Source organism: Danio rerio, chromosome 4, assembly GCF_052040795.2.
Source record: "Danio rerio strain M-AB ecotype USA chromosome 4, GRCz13ab, whole genome shotgun sequence".
Taxonomy (NCBI): domain Eukaryota; kingdom Metazoa; phylum Chordata; class Actinopteri; order Cypriniformes; family Danionidae; genus Danio; species Danio rerio.
In genome coordinates, this window is record NC_141024.2 from 21,579,345 (window position 1) to 21,595,339 (window position 15,995).

Consider the following 15,995-nt stretch of genomic DNA (forward strand, 5'->3'; position numbering starts at 1 on the left):
GTCCTAGGGTATTTTTTCCACAGTTATACACAGTTATGCTATTTTGCCATTTCCATCGCTGTGGGTAATCCTTTAAGTTGAATCAGTTTGCAAGCCTTGTGAAAAAGATCTACTGTAAGGAGAAAAGGAGTAAATCCATCTGAATTAGGTCAGTCTTTAACAAAGTCAATGCCAATGTGGGACCAGGGCTGCTGTAGAATGGGTAATGGGATAAGTTTACCCTCAGGCAAGTGTTGGATGGAAACATGGATATCCTCCTCCAGATTCCATTCAATGGGACTGAGAATACATGTTCTGAGGGTTAATTAGTTCAGGGTCTGTGGGTTCATTGGGAGATTACATTTTGGAAAGGGCATCAGCTCTGCCATTCATGGAGCAAGATGATTAATAATGATATATGTAGAATAGAGTTCAGTGAGCTTGACAAGTGTCCAGGCATTTAGCTTCTCTGCTATTGGCGGTTCTTGTGACCTGTGATGATGATGAAGATTTTTTTTGCTCCTCCTAGCCAATGCACTACACCTGTAATGGCAACGTAATGGCCAGAAGCTCATGATTCTCATTATCTTACTTCTCCTGGGAACAGTTACTTGTATTATGCACAAGGACGGAGGTGAGCAGGGTCAGAGAAAGCATTGACCTCTATGGTGTAAGGGAGCTGTGGGTCTGATGATGCAACAATGGGGCAGTGCTGAAGTTTTTTTTAGGAGGAGGAATTCCTAGGAAATAGAGTTCCTTTACAGTTGTAGGTGTGGGCCAGTTTAAGATGGCTTGAACCTTCTCCTTCTCCATTTTCACATGTGCTGGTCTGATGACTTGCCCCAGGAACTGTACAGAAGACTAGCCGAACTCGTACTTCTCCAGCTTCAAGTATAGGTGGTCTTGTAACTTCTGTAGAATCTGCATGACGTAGTGGTGATGGTTGGCCAAGTAAATGTCAAAATAAAGCTGTACGGGTCATTCACATATCATATGAGAAGCACTCACAAAACAGATGCTTTATACACAAAAATACTTGTCTATACATGTTCATTACTAACCTTTCTATGAACAGGATTTGATTATAACTGCAGATCAATGATAGGGTTTAATAGCCTACTTTAATGCCTCCAATTATGTAAAATAAATAAATAACTGCAACATATATGAACAAATACAGCCCCTTACATTCTCTGATATGTCATCAATTACAGAAAAACTACACACAAAGTTTTTTTAGTCCTTATTTGTGTTCAAAAACAACACGCAACATATAGCCCAGTCAGTGCAAACCTCTAATCTGTATCTTTAATCTTCACCAGCACATGTAACTTCTTTTTAGAAACGAGTTCATAATAGTCCAAAAGACGATAATAATAGTTAAACATTGTGGTTTGTTCATGTTTTAGGTTGCTGAAACAATCATTTGCTCCTTTGTTTTTTTAAGCTTCTTCTTTGTTTTTTCATGAGTCACTTTCGCGTTTGTCCATTTCTGAAAGGATCAGATGTCAGAAGCACTACAATTATCACGCGCACGTTATTATAATCAGCTCAAAAAGTTTATTATTCAAATATAGTCACATGGCAAGCGCATGCAAGAAAGCTAAACTGCTAAAGCTTTATATGGCCTTGGAAACAACTACAAGCCCAGGGTAGATTCTGCTTTTCTTCTTGGCTTACTGGCTGTTCATCAGGACGACATTAAGGTTTGTTTAAGCTTGGGTCAACCATAGCTCATTATTATATGTATATATTATTGCAGTGCAATGTATCGGCTGTGCATTTAAAAATATTGCTTTCTTTGTTTTCATTCTTCTAGCTTGTTCACGAGCTAGTGACATTTCTGTTAACCAATAGCATTTAGCTGTGCATCTTGCTCCACCTTTTGGTACTCTTTTGTTGTGCTAGTTAGCCTTCCAAAAGGGTACCCAAAATGTGGTACAGTACGGTTTGTTTTATGGTACCTTTTGACAGTGAAAATGGCCATAAAAGCACACTGAACCGTACTGTACCGTACTCTACCACTCAGTGGAAACTTGCCATTATACTGCGTGCAATCAGGGTATGAACAGGGGCTCAGAATTAGAGATCAGATGAATAAGATCAGGGTGCTGGTGTTCAGGAGAAGCCTGATTTTCCTATTGTCCTACTAAATTTTTTTTCTTTTTTTTTTCTTTGTAGTTTAATGCAAATTAATGCAAAACATAAGATTCAGTGAAAGCATAAAACTTTAAAAGTTAAATTAATCATATTAAAATGCTTGCCAAAAGAGGACTGTGATATAAACTTAAAAAGGGTTGTATACTGTGATTAATAATAATGAATCCAACTTTATATGATAGATTGTTGTAGTTCAGTAGTCACAGACATATTGCTGTTCGAATAAGCATATAGCGCTACTTTTTATTCATCCAAATTCACAAATTCTGTAATGGTCCATGTAATGCAGTAAATTAAATTTTCTCTGCATCAACCCTTATATAAAAAAAAGGAATCACAGGACTATATTTGTAGGAATCCAGTGATCAGAATTGAACAACTGCTGTGGTTCAGATTAGTGTTAAAGTCTCCAGAGACTTTGGATGTTGGAGAGATGATTGGCTGCTGATGGCTACATGGAAAAACAGTGCTGTTCACTTTTCATTCCCCAGTAGGCCGAAGAGCAATTTAGTGTTGCAGATGTTCAAAGTTTCTCCATTAATTTTTTATTGGTATGTAATTATGTTTTTGCATCTACATAATTAATAATGTCACTTTGATTTGTATAGTTCCGGTGTATGATTACAAAGACTGTGTAAATGTGGGATATTTTATGGTGATGTGGGTGAGTTGTTGAATGACAGTCATCCGTGTCATTAAGACTGACATTTGACCAGTGTTGGGCCAGGGATTGGTGGGAATTCTGGGGGTAAGGCCAGGCTAATGAAGCCAGCAATGGGTCAGACCTTGATACAAATCTTCCGAGCCCACAGGGAGAATGCCCAGGTCTTGCTGCTACTTGCTACACAATGGCCAACATTAGGCATTGGTTTGCTAGGAAGGTTGGTCAGAGGCCAGGCTTCTGCTGGGTGAGGGCTATTTCTGAAGGACACTGGGGAGGGTACAGCTGGTGTCCCTGCTGTTCAGAGTGTAAAGCAGCCAGCCTGCTGAAACAAAGCCAATCGAATGCTGCTGAGAAACCGTCTGTCCTCAATGGAATCAAACCCATCTCTTGTTCTTCTTTCACCTCTGTTTTATGCTTTCATCAGCAGTTACAGTTGTTGTCTATACATGTTACAGTATAGTAAACCTGCTGATAAAAATATTAATATGACATTAATGATATTGAAATAATGTTTTGTTATTAAGCTGTCAGATTTGATGTTCAGATTTGTCAACACTTCTGGATTAGAAGTGGATTCTGGATTAGATTTTGCAAAATCCATTTAACCTTCTAGTAGGGATGTAACGGTATCAGAATTTCACGGTACGGTAATACCTCGGTATGAATGTCACGGTACGGTATTTATTGAATCATTTACAGGAAAAAACAAAACTTATGAAAATACTCCAAAAAAGTGCCAAAAGTGTCAATGACATACAAATTAGCCATCTATCTGTAAGCTTTGAAACAGGAACTTCAATTTTAATAACAAAAAATTATTAAACCATGTAAAAAAATAAAGTTTCAATTTAGTATTGTTGAAAACTCATCACATTCAACATTTAATCACACTCAGCCCATCTACCCAGATGAGAGCTCTGCTAGTCGGACTTCTCATCAAGCATCTCCCGCTGGATCTAATCTCACTATATTTATTAAACGGGATATTTCATTTATCTTGTTGTCTTTATCTAACGACATATTCCCTGACTTTGGGCATTGGAATCTATTACTTGTTCTCAGGTAACGTGTTTTGGCTGAGCGCAAAGATAAGTTAATGATTAATGTAACCACGTCCATTCTGTATATTGACTGATCGCTTGCCTTTATTTCCTATAATGTATAAACTTATTGTATGTTATACTTTTAAAATGGCCATTATCGATTCTTAAAACTGATACTCAGCAAAAGAGAGGCTGTGTTTCGTATTTTCACTGAAATTGAAAGGAGGCAGTTGTTATCGGCTCCGTTTTGTTATAAATATCCACACAGTGAAGATGACGCTCATCTTATGCAGCACGACGCCTCAACATGTCTGCTGTCTAAGTTGCTAATATTAAAATGAAAATAGGCAGTTCCTTAAATCATGTTTACATTTTATTGTTGAGAAAGTGAAACAACGAAGCCAGGGTGATGTGAATGAAGTTATAAAGTACACTGTTCCCTTTGAAGATTTACCCGTGTCCTTTGTATAATCTGCTTTTCCATATCAAACTGAGAAGAAGAGACTGCAGCCTTGATCAAACTTGCGAAGTCTGAACTTACACGGAGATAATGCAGGACTGAACTGTGCGTGTTAGGCTACTTAATATTCAGGAAAAGCCCCAATCAGAGAGGCGAATGTCTGCAGCCCCGCTTCCGTTTTCAGATGTACATGACAGTTTATAAGTATCACACACCAGACGCGCACATTCGAATGATATTTAACATGAAACTAATCAGATGGCGCTCTGTGGCGCGGCTGAAAAATGAACTCCGTCCTGAGCCGTCGCCGGGCGCCGCCGACAGCCGCCGACTTGCGGCGCCGGTGTGTGTATCCTCAGAAACCTATGTTTAGAATTCTAAAATACATGGCGCTGCGCGGCGCGCCGCCGAGCGCCGCTTCTGGTGTGCGACCTGCTTTAGAGTTTTCCAGCTCTTTTCATCCCCGCTTCTAGCAGCACACTCCATTTCCGCATTACTGGATCTGTAGCGACAACAGACTGCAAGGGGTGATGGTCAAGCATGGGCTGATGGCAATTGTAGTTTTCGCTACCTCCCGTTCGCTTCATTCGCCTGAGCAAATTTTCTCAGAAGACCTATAGTTTTACCGAGTCATGCGACTTCGGTAATATCGAAAAAAAATAATATTGCGGTATGACGGTATTTACAATACCGTTACATCCCTACCTTCTAGTGTTTTTTGTTTTGTTTTGTATGATTTGACATACAACTTTTGATTTAATTTGAAAATTTTGAAGCAAAACTTGAGGAAAATATACAATATATTTCATATTGGATTTGAAAGTAGTATTTTCATGTCTTTTTTATGATGAATTTTAACTTCTATAACTTTTTATTGTAATTTTACTTGTATGTAGTTCCACTTCATGAATAATCTACCATGCTTTGTCTTTAAAAAGAAACCAAACACAAAAGCATTACGTATTTATGATATAAACCTTTTGTTTAAATGGTCTGAAAAAGATACATTGGGAATTGAATTGGAAACTAAATCTAGTGGAAATGTTTGGTACTGCACTCAAGGAGTTTTACTGAAATCTATTTTATTCTATTTTATATTTTAATCTATTTCAAATTTAACAGATTTGACATACAGATTTAAAGTTATACATGTGTGTATGTATGTATGCATGTTGTGTATACACTGTAAAAAATGTTTGTGAAAATAACTGTGAAATTCTGTAAAATTGTGACATCTAAATTTTGTAAATAGAAAAACAATGAAACAGTGTTAAATTTACAGTATGGTTTTGTAAAAAAATAAAAATACAGTTGTAAAACGTTGAACCAAATTAAACTGTTAATTGTACTGTAAGAATGTGTATCAATAACAATGTTTATTTGTAAAATTTACTGATCACTGTTATTTGAATAGTGCAAACATGTAATACTGAAAGCTGCTGTAAAAATTACAAATTGATACTAAACAAACTAAAATCATCCTATTACAGATTAAAAAAAGCATGTGTACACAAGTATAACAATCACAAAATAACCAAATCATGTTTTCCTTACATATATCATTACATATTTACAAGTTTTAAATGATGGGTTTTAAAGGCAATGTGTCTGTTCAGAATTGTCCTAATAGTATATAAGCTATTTTAATATTAGGCTTTATTGATAATTATCATATTTAATGTTGGCCTATGGAAAGATAATGGTTATTTGTCCCTAAGGGTCCTTTATTTTTGAACACTATGTAAAATGTAATTGTTAATCCACTGTATTTAACAACATATATATATATATATATATATATATATATATATATATATATATATATATATATATATATATATATATATATATATATATATATATATATATATATATATATATATATATATAATTTTTTTAATTGTTTTTTTTAAACAATAATTTAATTAATAAAATATAAATGTCTTGTTGTTATTTAAAATGTGACAGCAATGTGTTTATAGTTAAAATGTATGCTTTTGTGTAAATTAACGTCTGCGTTTGAATTTCAAACTCTGTTCTGCCTTGTCCAATGACTAATCGGCTATCTGATTCTTGCGGGAGCAGCCATTTTACAGACGTTTATAGTGAGTGCGCGCGCTCCATCTGTCCGGCCCGCGAATGAAGCTGTGGATGACGTCTGCCAACATTTCTAACTACTGAGGCACTGTGGTAAGTTTAGTGAAAAGTTCGTTTACTTTGTACTTTAAACGCTTTATCATACAAGCACCTGCAAAAAGGGAGAGGATATTATTTGGGGTGTTGCACGGTCGTCGAAATAATAATGAGTGGCACAATGCAAAGGTAACTCGGCTCCTTGTCTTATCGTCTAACTAACGTAAAGCTGAAAAAAAAACATTTTTTGTTCGAAGTCTAAAGATGATTAACCACGTGTAATTTTTGCAACAAAACCTTCGAGACACTGAGAGGCTATGTGTTGCATTGTAAAGTTCATAGAAACGAACTCCTATTGATTTTTCAAATATGTTAGTGCTGGCTGTAAGCGAACATTTTGCTCTTACGCTGCATTTAAAGCACATTTCACAATGAGTCTGCATCAACCGTTAGTGCTAAAGCAGTTGCAGATTTTAAATTTCTAAATTTCGTTGTGTGACCTCACGTTTAACACGGCTGAAGATTTAATGCCACTTAAAAGAGCATATAGCAGAAGGCCGACCTGTGGCTTTTCCAGTAACGGGTTGCAAAAATACTTTTACAATTAAATCGTCTTTCACATCTCACATGTCCAGGAAGCATAGAGCTGCCTCAAATAATACTGTAAGTGACATTTACAGGAAAACTGTTTCTCAGTCGTCCACTGTCATGAATGTGTTGTTTCAAATGATGTAACAACACCTGAAACTACTGAATTATACTGAATAGAGCTGTTTGTGGATTTAAAAGATTTGGAGGAAAATGGAATAGCTGTAGGTGGTAACGTAGTTAAAGGTGCACTGTATTGTATTGCTGGTGGTGATAATTTGCGTTCACATGCCATTGGTGGGTTTACTGAAAATTTCAGTATTGTGCTCAGTATTTTTGCAGGTATTGTGAAATAACAAGAAATGAATTTCAGAGTGATAACCCAAATGTTTGTGGTCCACAGCGCACCCTTGAAACTTATGATTCTGCTGTTCATGATTTACGATCTTAAGACAGTCAAGACATCAAAGAAATAAAGGTAAACTCTGTTTTCTGTTGCATGTCAAAGACAGTTACACTTTTTACCCAAGTCTTTACAGTGAATCAATTAAACATACAGTGAGAGAATTTAACTTTTCAGACTTTAATACTACTGTGTCCACAGAAATAATCTATAAAGGAATGTCATACAAAAAGGGACATTTTCTTGTGTCTAAAAGTGATGAGTTCAACTTCTCATCATTTTAATCCAAAATGACGAAGCTGTGTTTTTTGTAATGGGAATACAAAAAGCTGAATATCATTTTGAATACCATCTGTATTCTGTGACTAAACAGAGTACCAGGCTACAGTGTCTTAGCATAAATGACTTGGTTGATTTTTATTTAACATTATAAATTGTTAATGGGTACCAAGTCATTACGCTGAAACACAGCGTGCTGTCGAAGTAAAGAGATCTTGTCCACAGAAGTGAAAAAAATATACTAAAAATCATCATGTATGCTTAGATAAAATAACATGTAGTTTAAAGAGATAGTTTTTCCAAAAATAAAAAATGTTGATATCATTTACTTACCCTTGACTTTTTTTTTCAATCCTGTTTGGGATTTGTTTATTTTTTTCTCAAGATGATAATTTAACTGTTGACTTCTATAGTATTTTTTCCTACTATGGAAGTCTATGGTTACAAGTTTCCAACATTCTTTTAAATGTTGTCTCAAAAAAACTCAAACTGGTATAAAATATGTCAAGGATAAATAAATTATAGATTTTAAATTTAAAAAATGTTGTGATCTATCCTTTTGAAAATAGTAAGATTTTTGTTTTATTTGCAATTAGATGAACAGAAATAAACTCTTAATAAATTTAATAACTACATGTTTAATCACTACTTGATTGATTTCAGTAATGACTGACTTGGAGACAACATTTCTACGTACTGCCATCACTGAGGTCTTGCCTAACCTTCCAGAGGCAACAAAAGACATTTTAGAAGAGACATTGCAATCCATTGGAGTGGAGACATATGATGATTTTAAGTTTATTGAGGAATCTGATTTGCTGACGGCATTAAGGCCAATCCAAGCTCGAAAAGTCCTTGCTGCTTGGAAGTTAAGATGTAAGTCATGTGTTGCAGAACAGAATACTCCAAGACAAGTTCACAAAGTTACATGTGTAAAAAGGTCTTGAAAAGAAAATGTAAATAAAATAAAAAAAACTTTGTGTTACTGACTATTGTTTGTGTATGACCTTTTGCAGGCCAGACACCAGAAACAAGCAGCTCACCACAACCTTCCACAGCCTTGCATAGTTCACCTGCAAGTTCTCAATCATCCTCCACCAGCATCTCCCAAAGCCCAGATGTAGACTGGGTGGATACGTTTCTGATACCATGGGATAAATTTCCTCAGGAACTAATGCAATTTTTGGAGAGAGGAAAACGACCAAGTCCACGAATGAGAAGAGAGATGGTCCGGATTGTGGTAAACGAGATGATGCGAAAATGTTCATGCCCAAATAAAAGGAATTCTACTGAAGTTGCCAAAAAGATGGTAGCAAAGTATCCAGAGTCTCTCCTGGATGTAATAGAGGGGGATGTGGTTGGGCCAGGGTACCATTCTTTAGTGAAGCAATTGCAGTATAGGATTGAAAATGTGAAGCGATCTACAACACCCAAAATAAGAAAACGAAGACATCAGACTGATGACTCTGACACGGATGAAATTCCTCCAGAAAAGAGGGCAGCAATTCAGGATACATATGGATGCATTAACTGGCATGTAAAATTCCTGCCACTGGGAGAGACCTCTGAAAGCCAGGAGGAAAAGAAAGAGAAAATGAAGATAATGTCTCGTCAAACTGATGCAGATGCAGAAGAAGTCAGACATCTAATGAAATTGACTTTCTACACACAACGTAACCAAGTAAATCAGGGCAAGAATATAAAATGTCTCCTGGAGGATTGGCCATGGTGGTTTAATGAGCTTGGCATGGCAGTTCACTACAAGGAGCTTACCGGAATTGGTCTTAATGAAACTTTCACCCGGAATCTGGACTTGAAGGGGAAACGACTCCTAAACTACTTCAGTACAGTTGGTGTGAACAAAAACAAAAAGTTCCTGCAGGACTTAACAAAGTTTAAAGTGATGAGGGGAGAGCTAAGTGGTTGCTCTGAAGATGTGAAAGAGATGTTGATGCTTTTGCTTTCCTACTTCAATGAGAAGGAAGATGCTATGTTCTGTCATGTGGAGGACACATGCCTCGCAGAAGAGGTAGAGATGGACAAAGTTAATTTGACCCCAACACTTGTTGTGTGTGGTAAGTTTATTTGTTTGTTTCTTTGCTATAAATTTTTTTTTAATGCTTGACTATGGAGCTAAAATATGACAAAAAATCTGAATTTTTTTGTTTGAATTATTGACAATTGTAATTTAATAAATCAGAATTTTTATATGCCGTTAAATTTTGAATTTGAATTAATTTTTTGAATTTGAATTTCTTAACTTGAATATTGAACATCTAAAATTTAAGACAACTGTAATTTTCAAGGCAGAAATTTTTTATAGACGTATTTTCATAGACTGCAGATATCCAGTTTATAAAAGTACAGTATCAAGTTTTCAGGATAAATAAATTCAGAACATCAAACTCAGTAATATAAAACTCAAAACCAGAATTTTAGATTGTGAAATTCAGATTCAGCAGAAATAAGGTCAGGGGTCATCGACAGGAAAGAGTAGACGATCACCAAAAAGTTAAAGCTCATTTACAGAGCTGCGTGAGTTTACAGCCTGGTGTATGTGAGGCTCAGGAGGACACAATTCTTCTGCAAACTGACTATCAGGGTCAGCTATTTTCACTAGTTTGTGTAATAAATATATACATGCTTCAGTGAACCAAATTCATATACTTAATTCAATTACATCTCGTTGTTTAATAAATTTTATTTTTTCATTTTTGCCTGCATTTTCAAACTCCCTGCGTTTTACAGCTGTGGTAAATGACATATTTGCATGCACATGCTTTTTACTATATAGTATATAGTATAGTATTTTAAGGAAGATTTTAATGTTTGGCCAAAGTCTATCATCAACACTGAAATGCTGCCTCTTTTAAAAATCATCTATTCACATCCAAGATGTCATATTTATCCTTACATTTATATTTATTTAAATTATCAGATTTTTCCATATATTTAAAAATATCGCATTATTTTTGGCTAAAATACATTGAAACCAAAATGTCCAACAGGTGGCACCAAACCTCTATCTTTGTCACTGAATTGTTCATTCAGAGGTGTTCGATTCGGCTTATTTATAAATGAATTAAGTGACTCATTGTGAATTACTTGCTCAGAGATTTTTGTTAGCCTCATTTGTTAAGTGCTTAAAACTTTTTGTTCAAATGGTAACATGAGGTGTTAATAAGTCTATATTGTTGTGAAAAGTGTACAGTGAAAGCCACTTGATGAGTTTTCAACGTTTTTTTATGTAACCCGAAACTGAAAGCATCCTTCCCCATACTTAAAGCTAAAATACATGAGTTTAATTTTACATTAGGCTATATGTCGACAAATAACATTTATTTTGACCTATTTCCAGACCCCCCAAACCCCCACCCTCGTGGTGAATGATTCCTAGTTTGACTTTTCAGTGATCGTCTACTCTTCCGTTGATGACCCCTCACCTACTTTCTGCTGAATCTGAATTTCACAATCTGAATTTCTGGTTTAAAATTTTATAATATTGAATATGATATTTGGAATTTCTCTATCCTGACTTGAAACTACTTTCACAAACTGGATACCTGCAGTCTATGAAAATACGTCTATAAAAAAATTCAGTTGTCTTAAATTTCAGATGTTCAATATTCAAGTTAAGAAATTCAAATTCAATTTTTTTTTACGGCATATAAAAATTTAGATTTATTAAATTACAATAGCAAATAATTTAAATGAACACAATTCAAATTCAGATTGTTTTCGTATATTATTAGCTTCATACTTTACAATAACAATAAATTTGTTACCATTAGTAATCATGAACGTACAACAGTACTTATATGGCATTTATTATTTGTTGTTACTCACATTATTATGTATTTCAAGATCAAAGAATGTCATGATAACGTTTAATAGACCGTTCAGCATTGTTCAAGTATTGTTAATTGTACATTCATTTGAAATATTTGTAACAAATAAATCTTGTAAAGGTTTTTTAATTTGTTTGTATTTTTTACTTTTATGGTATTATAATTAAATACCAAATTTAACTTTTATTTAACTTTTTTCTAAGGCCAATCCTGCTTTTCATCGAAGCGTTTCATGCTGTGTGTGGATCGAACTGTTGTACATGACAACATCCCCTCCTTCATTTCCGCCCTGTGCATGATGTTTGGGAGCTATTATTGCTTCAACATCCATTACCCATCAGAGCTGGCATCAACCTTGGAGTTTTTGCAGAGGTATGTGTTTTTGTACAGGCTTTATACAACATTGAAGTGACCTAAATTGCTAATGCAAGGTTTTCTTTTCCCTGGTTTATATGTACAGGTTGACAAATTTCTATTATATTAATTATAATTAAAATTATAATTTCAATTAAAAAGGTATTTTTCCCAAAAAAAGAAGATTTTCCCAAAAACATAAGATTTTTTTTATCATTAATACAATTCATTTTTTTCTCTTTTTTGCTCAGGTGTTTCTTCTCTATCAACCCAGAGAAAGGCACTAAAGTGGAGAAGACAAACACAGCCCGTCTTCATGTGAACCCAAGAGTTCTTACCTTGATTCAGGAACTTTCCGATCATGAATGGCGTGATGTCTAAATACGGACTGAAGTCAGTCAGGTTTGGACATACAGTGAATGCCAGTTTCTCAGGTTTGTTTGATCTGCCATGCTTAATGTATGTGTTATTACACAACTGTTAGAGTTTTTATTGCTCTAGTGTTTTCTGAATTAAGTTATTCCTGAATTGTTGGTTTGTATTGAATATTTGTTTATAAAACAATTGTTAAATGTTCTTAACCCGATTTAAGAGAAAAGTTGGTAGCACTTTATAATAACTACACACTATGAACCATTTATTAAGCATTAATAAATATAATGGATTAATTTACTGTTGAGCATTAACTCTACATTAATAAACATTAGTAGACAGTTTATAACAATGGCTAAAAATGTTGTATTCTTGACTTAAAAGCATGTGTAATGTGCTTAATAACTGTATTTTCATACTTTGTTCATGATTCATTTTTCATGACTAAATTGAGTATCGCATTATTTACAAAGCAGTTATTTAAGAGTAGTTGGTGGTTTTTTAAGATCATTCAGAATGCGTAAGTTAATGATTAATTAACTATTTAAATAAACATTTATAAATATTATTATTCAGGCATATACTAATAGTTAATTTGTATGTTAATAAATGCTTTATTAACTCAACTTCATGCAGTTTTGTGACCTAATCTAAAGTGAGTACTATTTATGCTTTATAAATCCCTTATAAATGACAAGGCTCAGTTAAATTCTAAACAGGATTTTTTTTTATTAATTTGAAGAAACACAAATGAAACTGTATCAAATGAAAATAAATCTTTGCAATCTTGTGTAAAATAAAATTACTGTAGAGTTTAAACATTGCTACATAACATTGAAATGTTGCATCCTATTATATTGTTAAATTATATTGTTTTTTAATCCAATTTTATGTTAAATTTTGACACTCCTGTTATTCGGCAATGTTTAAACTTTACAGTAATTAAATTTTTTAAATAAGATTGCAAGGATGTGTTGTTCATTTGATAACGAGCCTTTAATTATCATTTATAAGGGATTTATAAGCATAAATAGTCCTCACTTTAGGTTAGGTTACAAAACTGCATTAAGTTGAGTCAGTAAAGCATTTATTAACATACATAGTAACCATTACTACATGCCTGAATAATACAATATATAAATATTGATTTCAATAGTTTATTAATTATTTACTAACTCATTCTCAATGATCTTAAATATCACCAATTACTCATACAAATGGTTTGTAAATAATGCAATACTTAATTTAGTCATGAAAAATCAATCACCCACACATGATGAAAATACAGTTATTAAGCACATATTAGTGTGCTTATAAGTCAAGAAAACAGTATTTGTAGCCGTATATATATATAAACTGCTTCCTAACGTTTATCATTGTAGAGTTAATGCTTAACAGTTAATGAATTCACTATTTGCTAATGCTTAATAAATGGTTCATAGTGTGTAGTTATTATAAAGTGTTACTAAAAAGTCTTTCATTTTATTGGCATTTCAATTTTAGTTTTACTGGCAATGTCTCCCATCTCTTTGCCTATAACTTTCCTTATTTGTTTTCAAGAAGACAATTATTAAACTGTCACATGCTCTCTAAAAGGTGAATGTATCGTTTGTAAGGAAAGTAATAGAAATTTGTGTTGCAAACTGACAGACAGTGTTGACTTGTTTATGGTTAATAAATACAAATTATAGTTGGATTACTTTGTCTTTGAGTGCAGTTTCTATGATCTATGCATATCTAGAATTTATATCCCTAGGTACTGTGTAACATACAAGTTATCGTTTTCATGCATGGTCAAGGGTAAAGCAAATGATTTACAGTTGCTACTGAAATTAAACTATGTTCATTATACGAAACAACATTGGTCTTCTTAAAATATTATAAATAAACACAATTGACTAAAGTGATGATCTTATGCTGTTAAGTTGTTTACATTTTAAAATGTATTTTCGTTACATAATTATTGTGGCATCCACAGCTGCCAGATTTTTTTTAGATATTAATGTAATTATTAATTTTAATAAACAGTATTAATTAGTAAATATATTGTTTTGTTTTTTTCACGTAATTGTTCTTTATGTTCAACAGTTTTAAATTGTAAACAGGTTTACATTTTTATTGTAATTTTTACAAAATTATTCTGGCAACCACAGCTGCCAAAATATTTTTGTAAAAACAACAAGATTTTTTGTTTAAATACTAAAAATTTAAGTATTTCTTACACAAAATTTTTGTAAATTTTACATAATATTAATTTGTTTTTTACATAATTATTTTGTACATATACAGTTTTAAATTGTAAACAGGTTTACATTTTTATTGTAATTTTTACAAAATTATTCTGGCAACCACAGCTGCCAAATATTTTTTGTAAAAATAACAAGATTTTTTTGTTTAAATACTAAAAATGTTATTTATTCTTTCACAAAATTTCTGTAAATTTTACAAATTTTTAAATTGTTTTTTACATAATTATTCCGTACACATACAGTTTTAAATTGTAAACTGGTTTACATTTTTATTGTATTTTTTACAAAATTATTCTGGCAACCACAGCTGCCAAATTTTTTTTGTAAAAACAACGGAATTTTTTTTACAGTGTATAAATTAAGCAAAATGAGCATTCCTAGTTCAGTATGACAGACATTTGATTCACTTTTATTAAACATGTTTTGTCCTGTTGTTATAACGAATGCCATTTGCTAAAATCTGATATTTAAATATATACTTTGAATCGTGAGGTTTGATTCGCCATTAGGGATTAGATTAATGTTAATATATTGTTTCATTTAAAAACATAATTAACAAGCCTATTTTGTGTGACACATTAAATATTGGATTAAAAAATACTGATTTATTTTAACATGCGAACAGCCTACAGAACATAACGGAATAATTTTTACCCACCTACAGTGTTTTCAACATAGAAAAAAGCATAGAAAAAAATAGTAAACTAAACAAAAAGAATTTTTAAAAATCCTGGTCTAGATCTTTTTTTATTTAAATGATAAATTTAGATTACAAAATGAAAACACTGACTGAGTCCTTTTTAAAAACCATCATTGGCTGTTTGTCCAATCATGTTTTTTTCTTCCGTCAAATAAAAATATTAGGCTACTTTAAGTAGATCGCTCCATGTAAAAATATGTATTTAATTAATGCTCCACTGTTAGTATTATATTACAAAACCTCTGTCAACATTTTTAACAGAAGTCATTAGTTTAATGATTGTCTTAATAATGATTATGATTTATTTCCTCTGTCTCACTCGCGGCTCGTGTGCTCGCCCTGCATGTAATGAAAGACGATGACAATGAACGTTAAGGCTCATGTGTTGACTTTTTGTGTAGACTACTACATTTGATATTGCGTTAATTTGCGTGCATGCAATGTTTTATAAGCTGTAAAATAAAAGCCTCAGTTTGGTGCGAAGTTATCATAAACTTTGGATTTGTTTGATTGGTGGAATAGGCTATGTAGATTATTTAAAAATGTATATAACATAAAAACTATTAACAACTGTAATTTTCCAAAAGGAGAGAAGGTTGGTTGTTGGTTGTATCTTACACTAAATCATCAATTGCCTATTTGTTGAGTTTATGAATGCAGGCAGCACAGAGGCAATCAGCATCAGCACTGGTTTGTCAACTTGTCTGTGTCCAACTGTGACCAGAAATATCCTTCTTTCATTTTGCGTCTTTGGCAAAATACA

General features: G+C 33.2%; 2 protein-coding genes and 1 long non-coding RNA gene across 6 annotated transcripts in view; 2 read left to right on the forward strand and 1 right to left on the reverse strand.

The window, feature by feature from the left end:
* Positions 1-15,995, forward strand: part of syt1a (synaptotagmin Ia) — a 325,144-nt gene that overhangs the window by 28,323 nt on the left and 280,826 nt on the right. The gene's annotated exons all lie outside the window — the stretch shown is intronic.
* LOC147844710 (uncharacterized) lies at positions 1,961-15,430 on the reverse strand. Its single transcript, XR_015483210.1, has 3 exons — positions 14,881-15,430; positions 5,012-5,489; positions 1,961-3,409 (listed from the first exon to the last, which is right to left on the reverse strand). It is a non-coding gene; the product is annotated as an uncharacterized LOC147844710 (long non-coding RNA).
* LOC101884898 (uncharacterized) lies at positions 6,363-13,979 on the forward strand. Of its 2 annotated transcripts, XR_015483154.1 has the most exons (7): positions 6,363-6,496; positions 7,431-7,505; positions 8,373-8,585; positions 8,726-9,784; positions 11,761-11,929; positions 12,163-12,705; positions 13,533-13,979. XR_015483154.1 is itself a non-coding variant. In XM_087248267.1 (6 exons), exons 3-6 carry the CDS (start codon positions 8,375-8,377, stop codon positions 12,290-12,292), a joined length of 1,569 nt encoding a protein of 522 aa, XP_087104393.1. In that variant the 5' UTR covers positions 6,363-6,496; positions 7,431-7,505; positions 8,373-8,374; the 3' UTR covers positions 12,293-13,979. The 2 variants fall into 2 exon arrangements, 1 of the variants encoding a protein (XP_087104393.1); XM_087248267.1 differs by having other exon boundaries at positions 12,163-13,979.

Coding starts and splice junctions, on each gene's coding strand:
- LOC101884898 (XM_087248267.1), top strand. CDS start 8,375: ATGACTGACTTGGAGACAACATTTCTACGTACTGCCATCACTGAGGTC. Junction 8,586..8,725: donor TGCTGCTTGGAAGTTAAGAT/GTAAGTCATGTG, acceptor GACCTTTTGCAG/GCCAGACACCAGAAACAAGC. Junction 11,930..12,162: donor ACCTTGGAGTTTTTGCAGAG/GTATGTGTTTTT, acceptor TTTTTTGCTCAG/GTGTTTCTTCTCTATCAACC.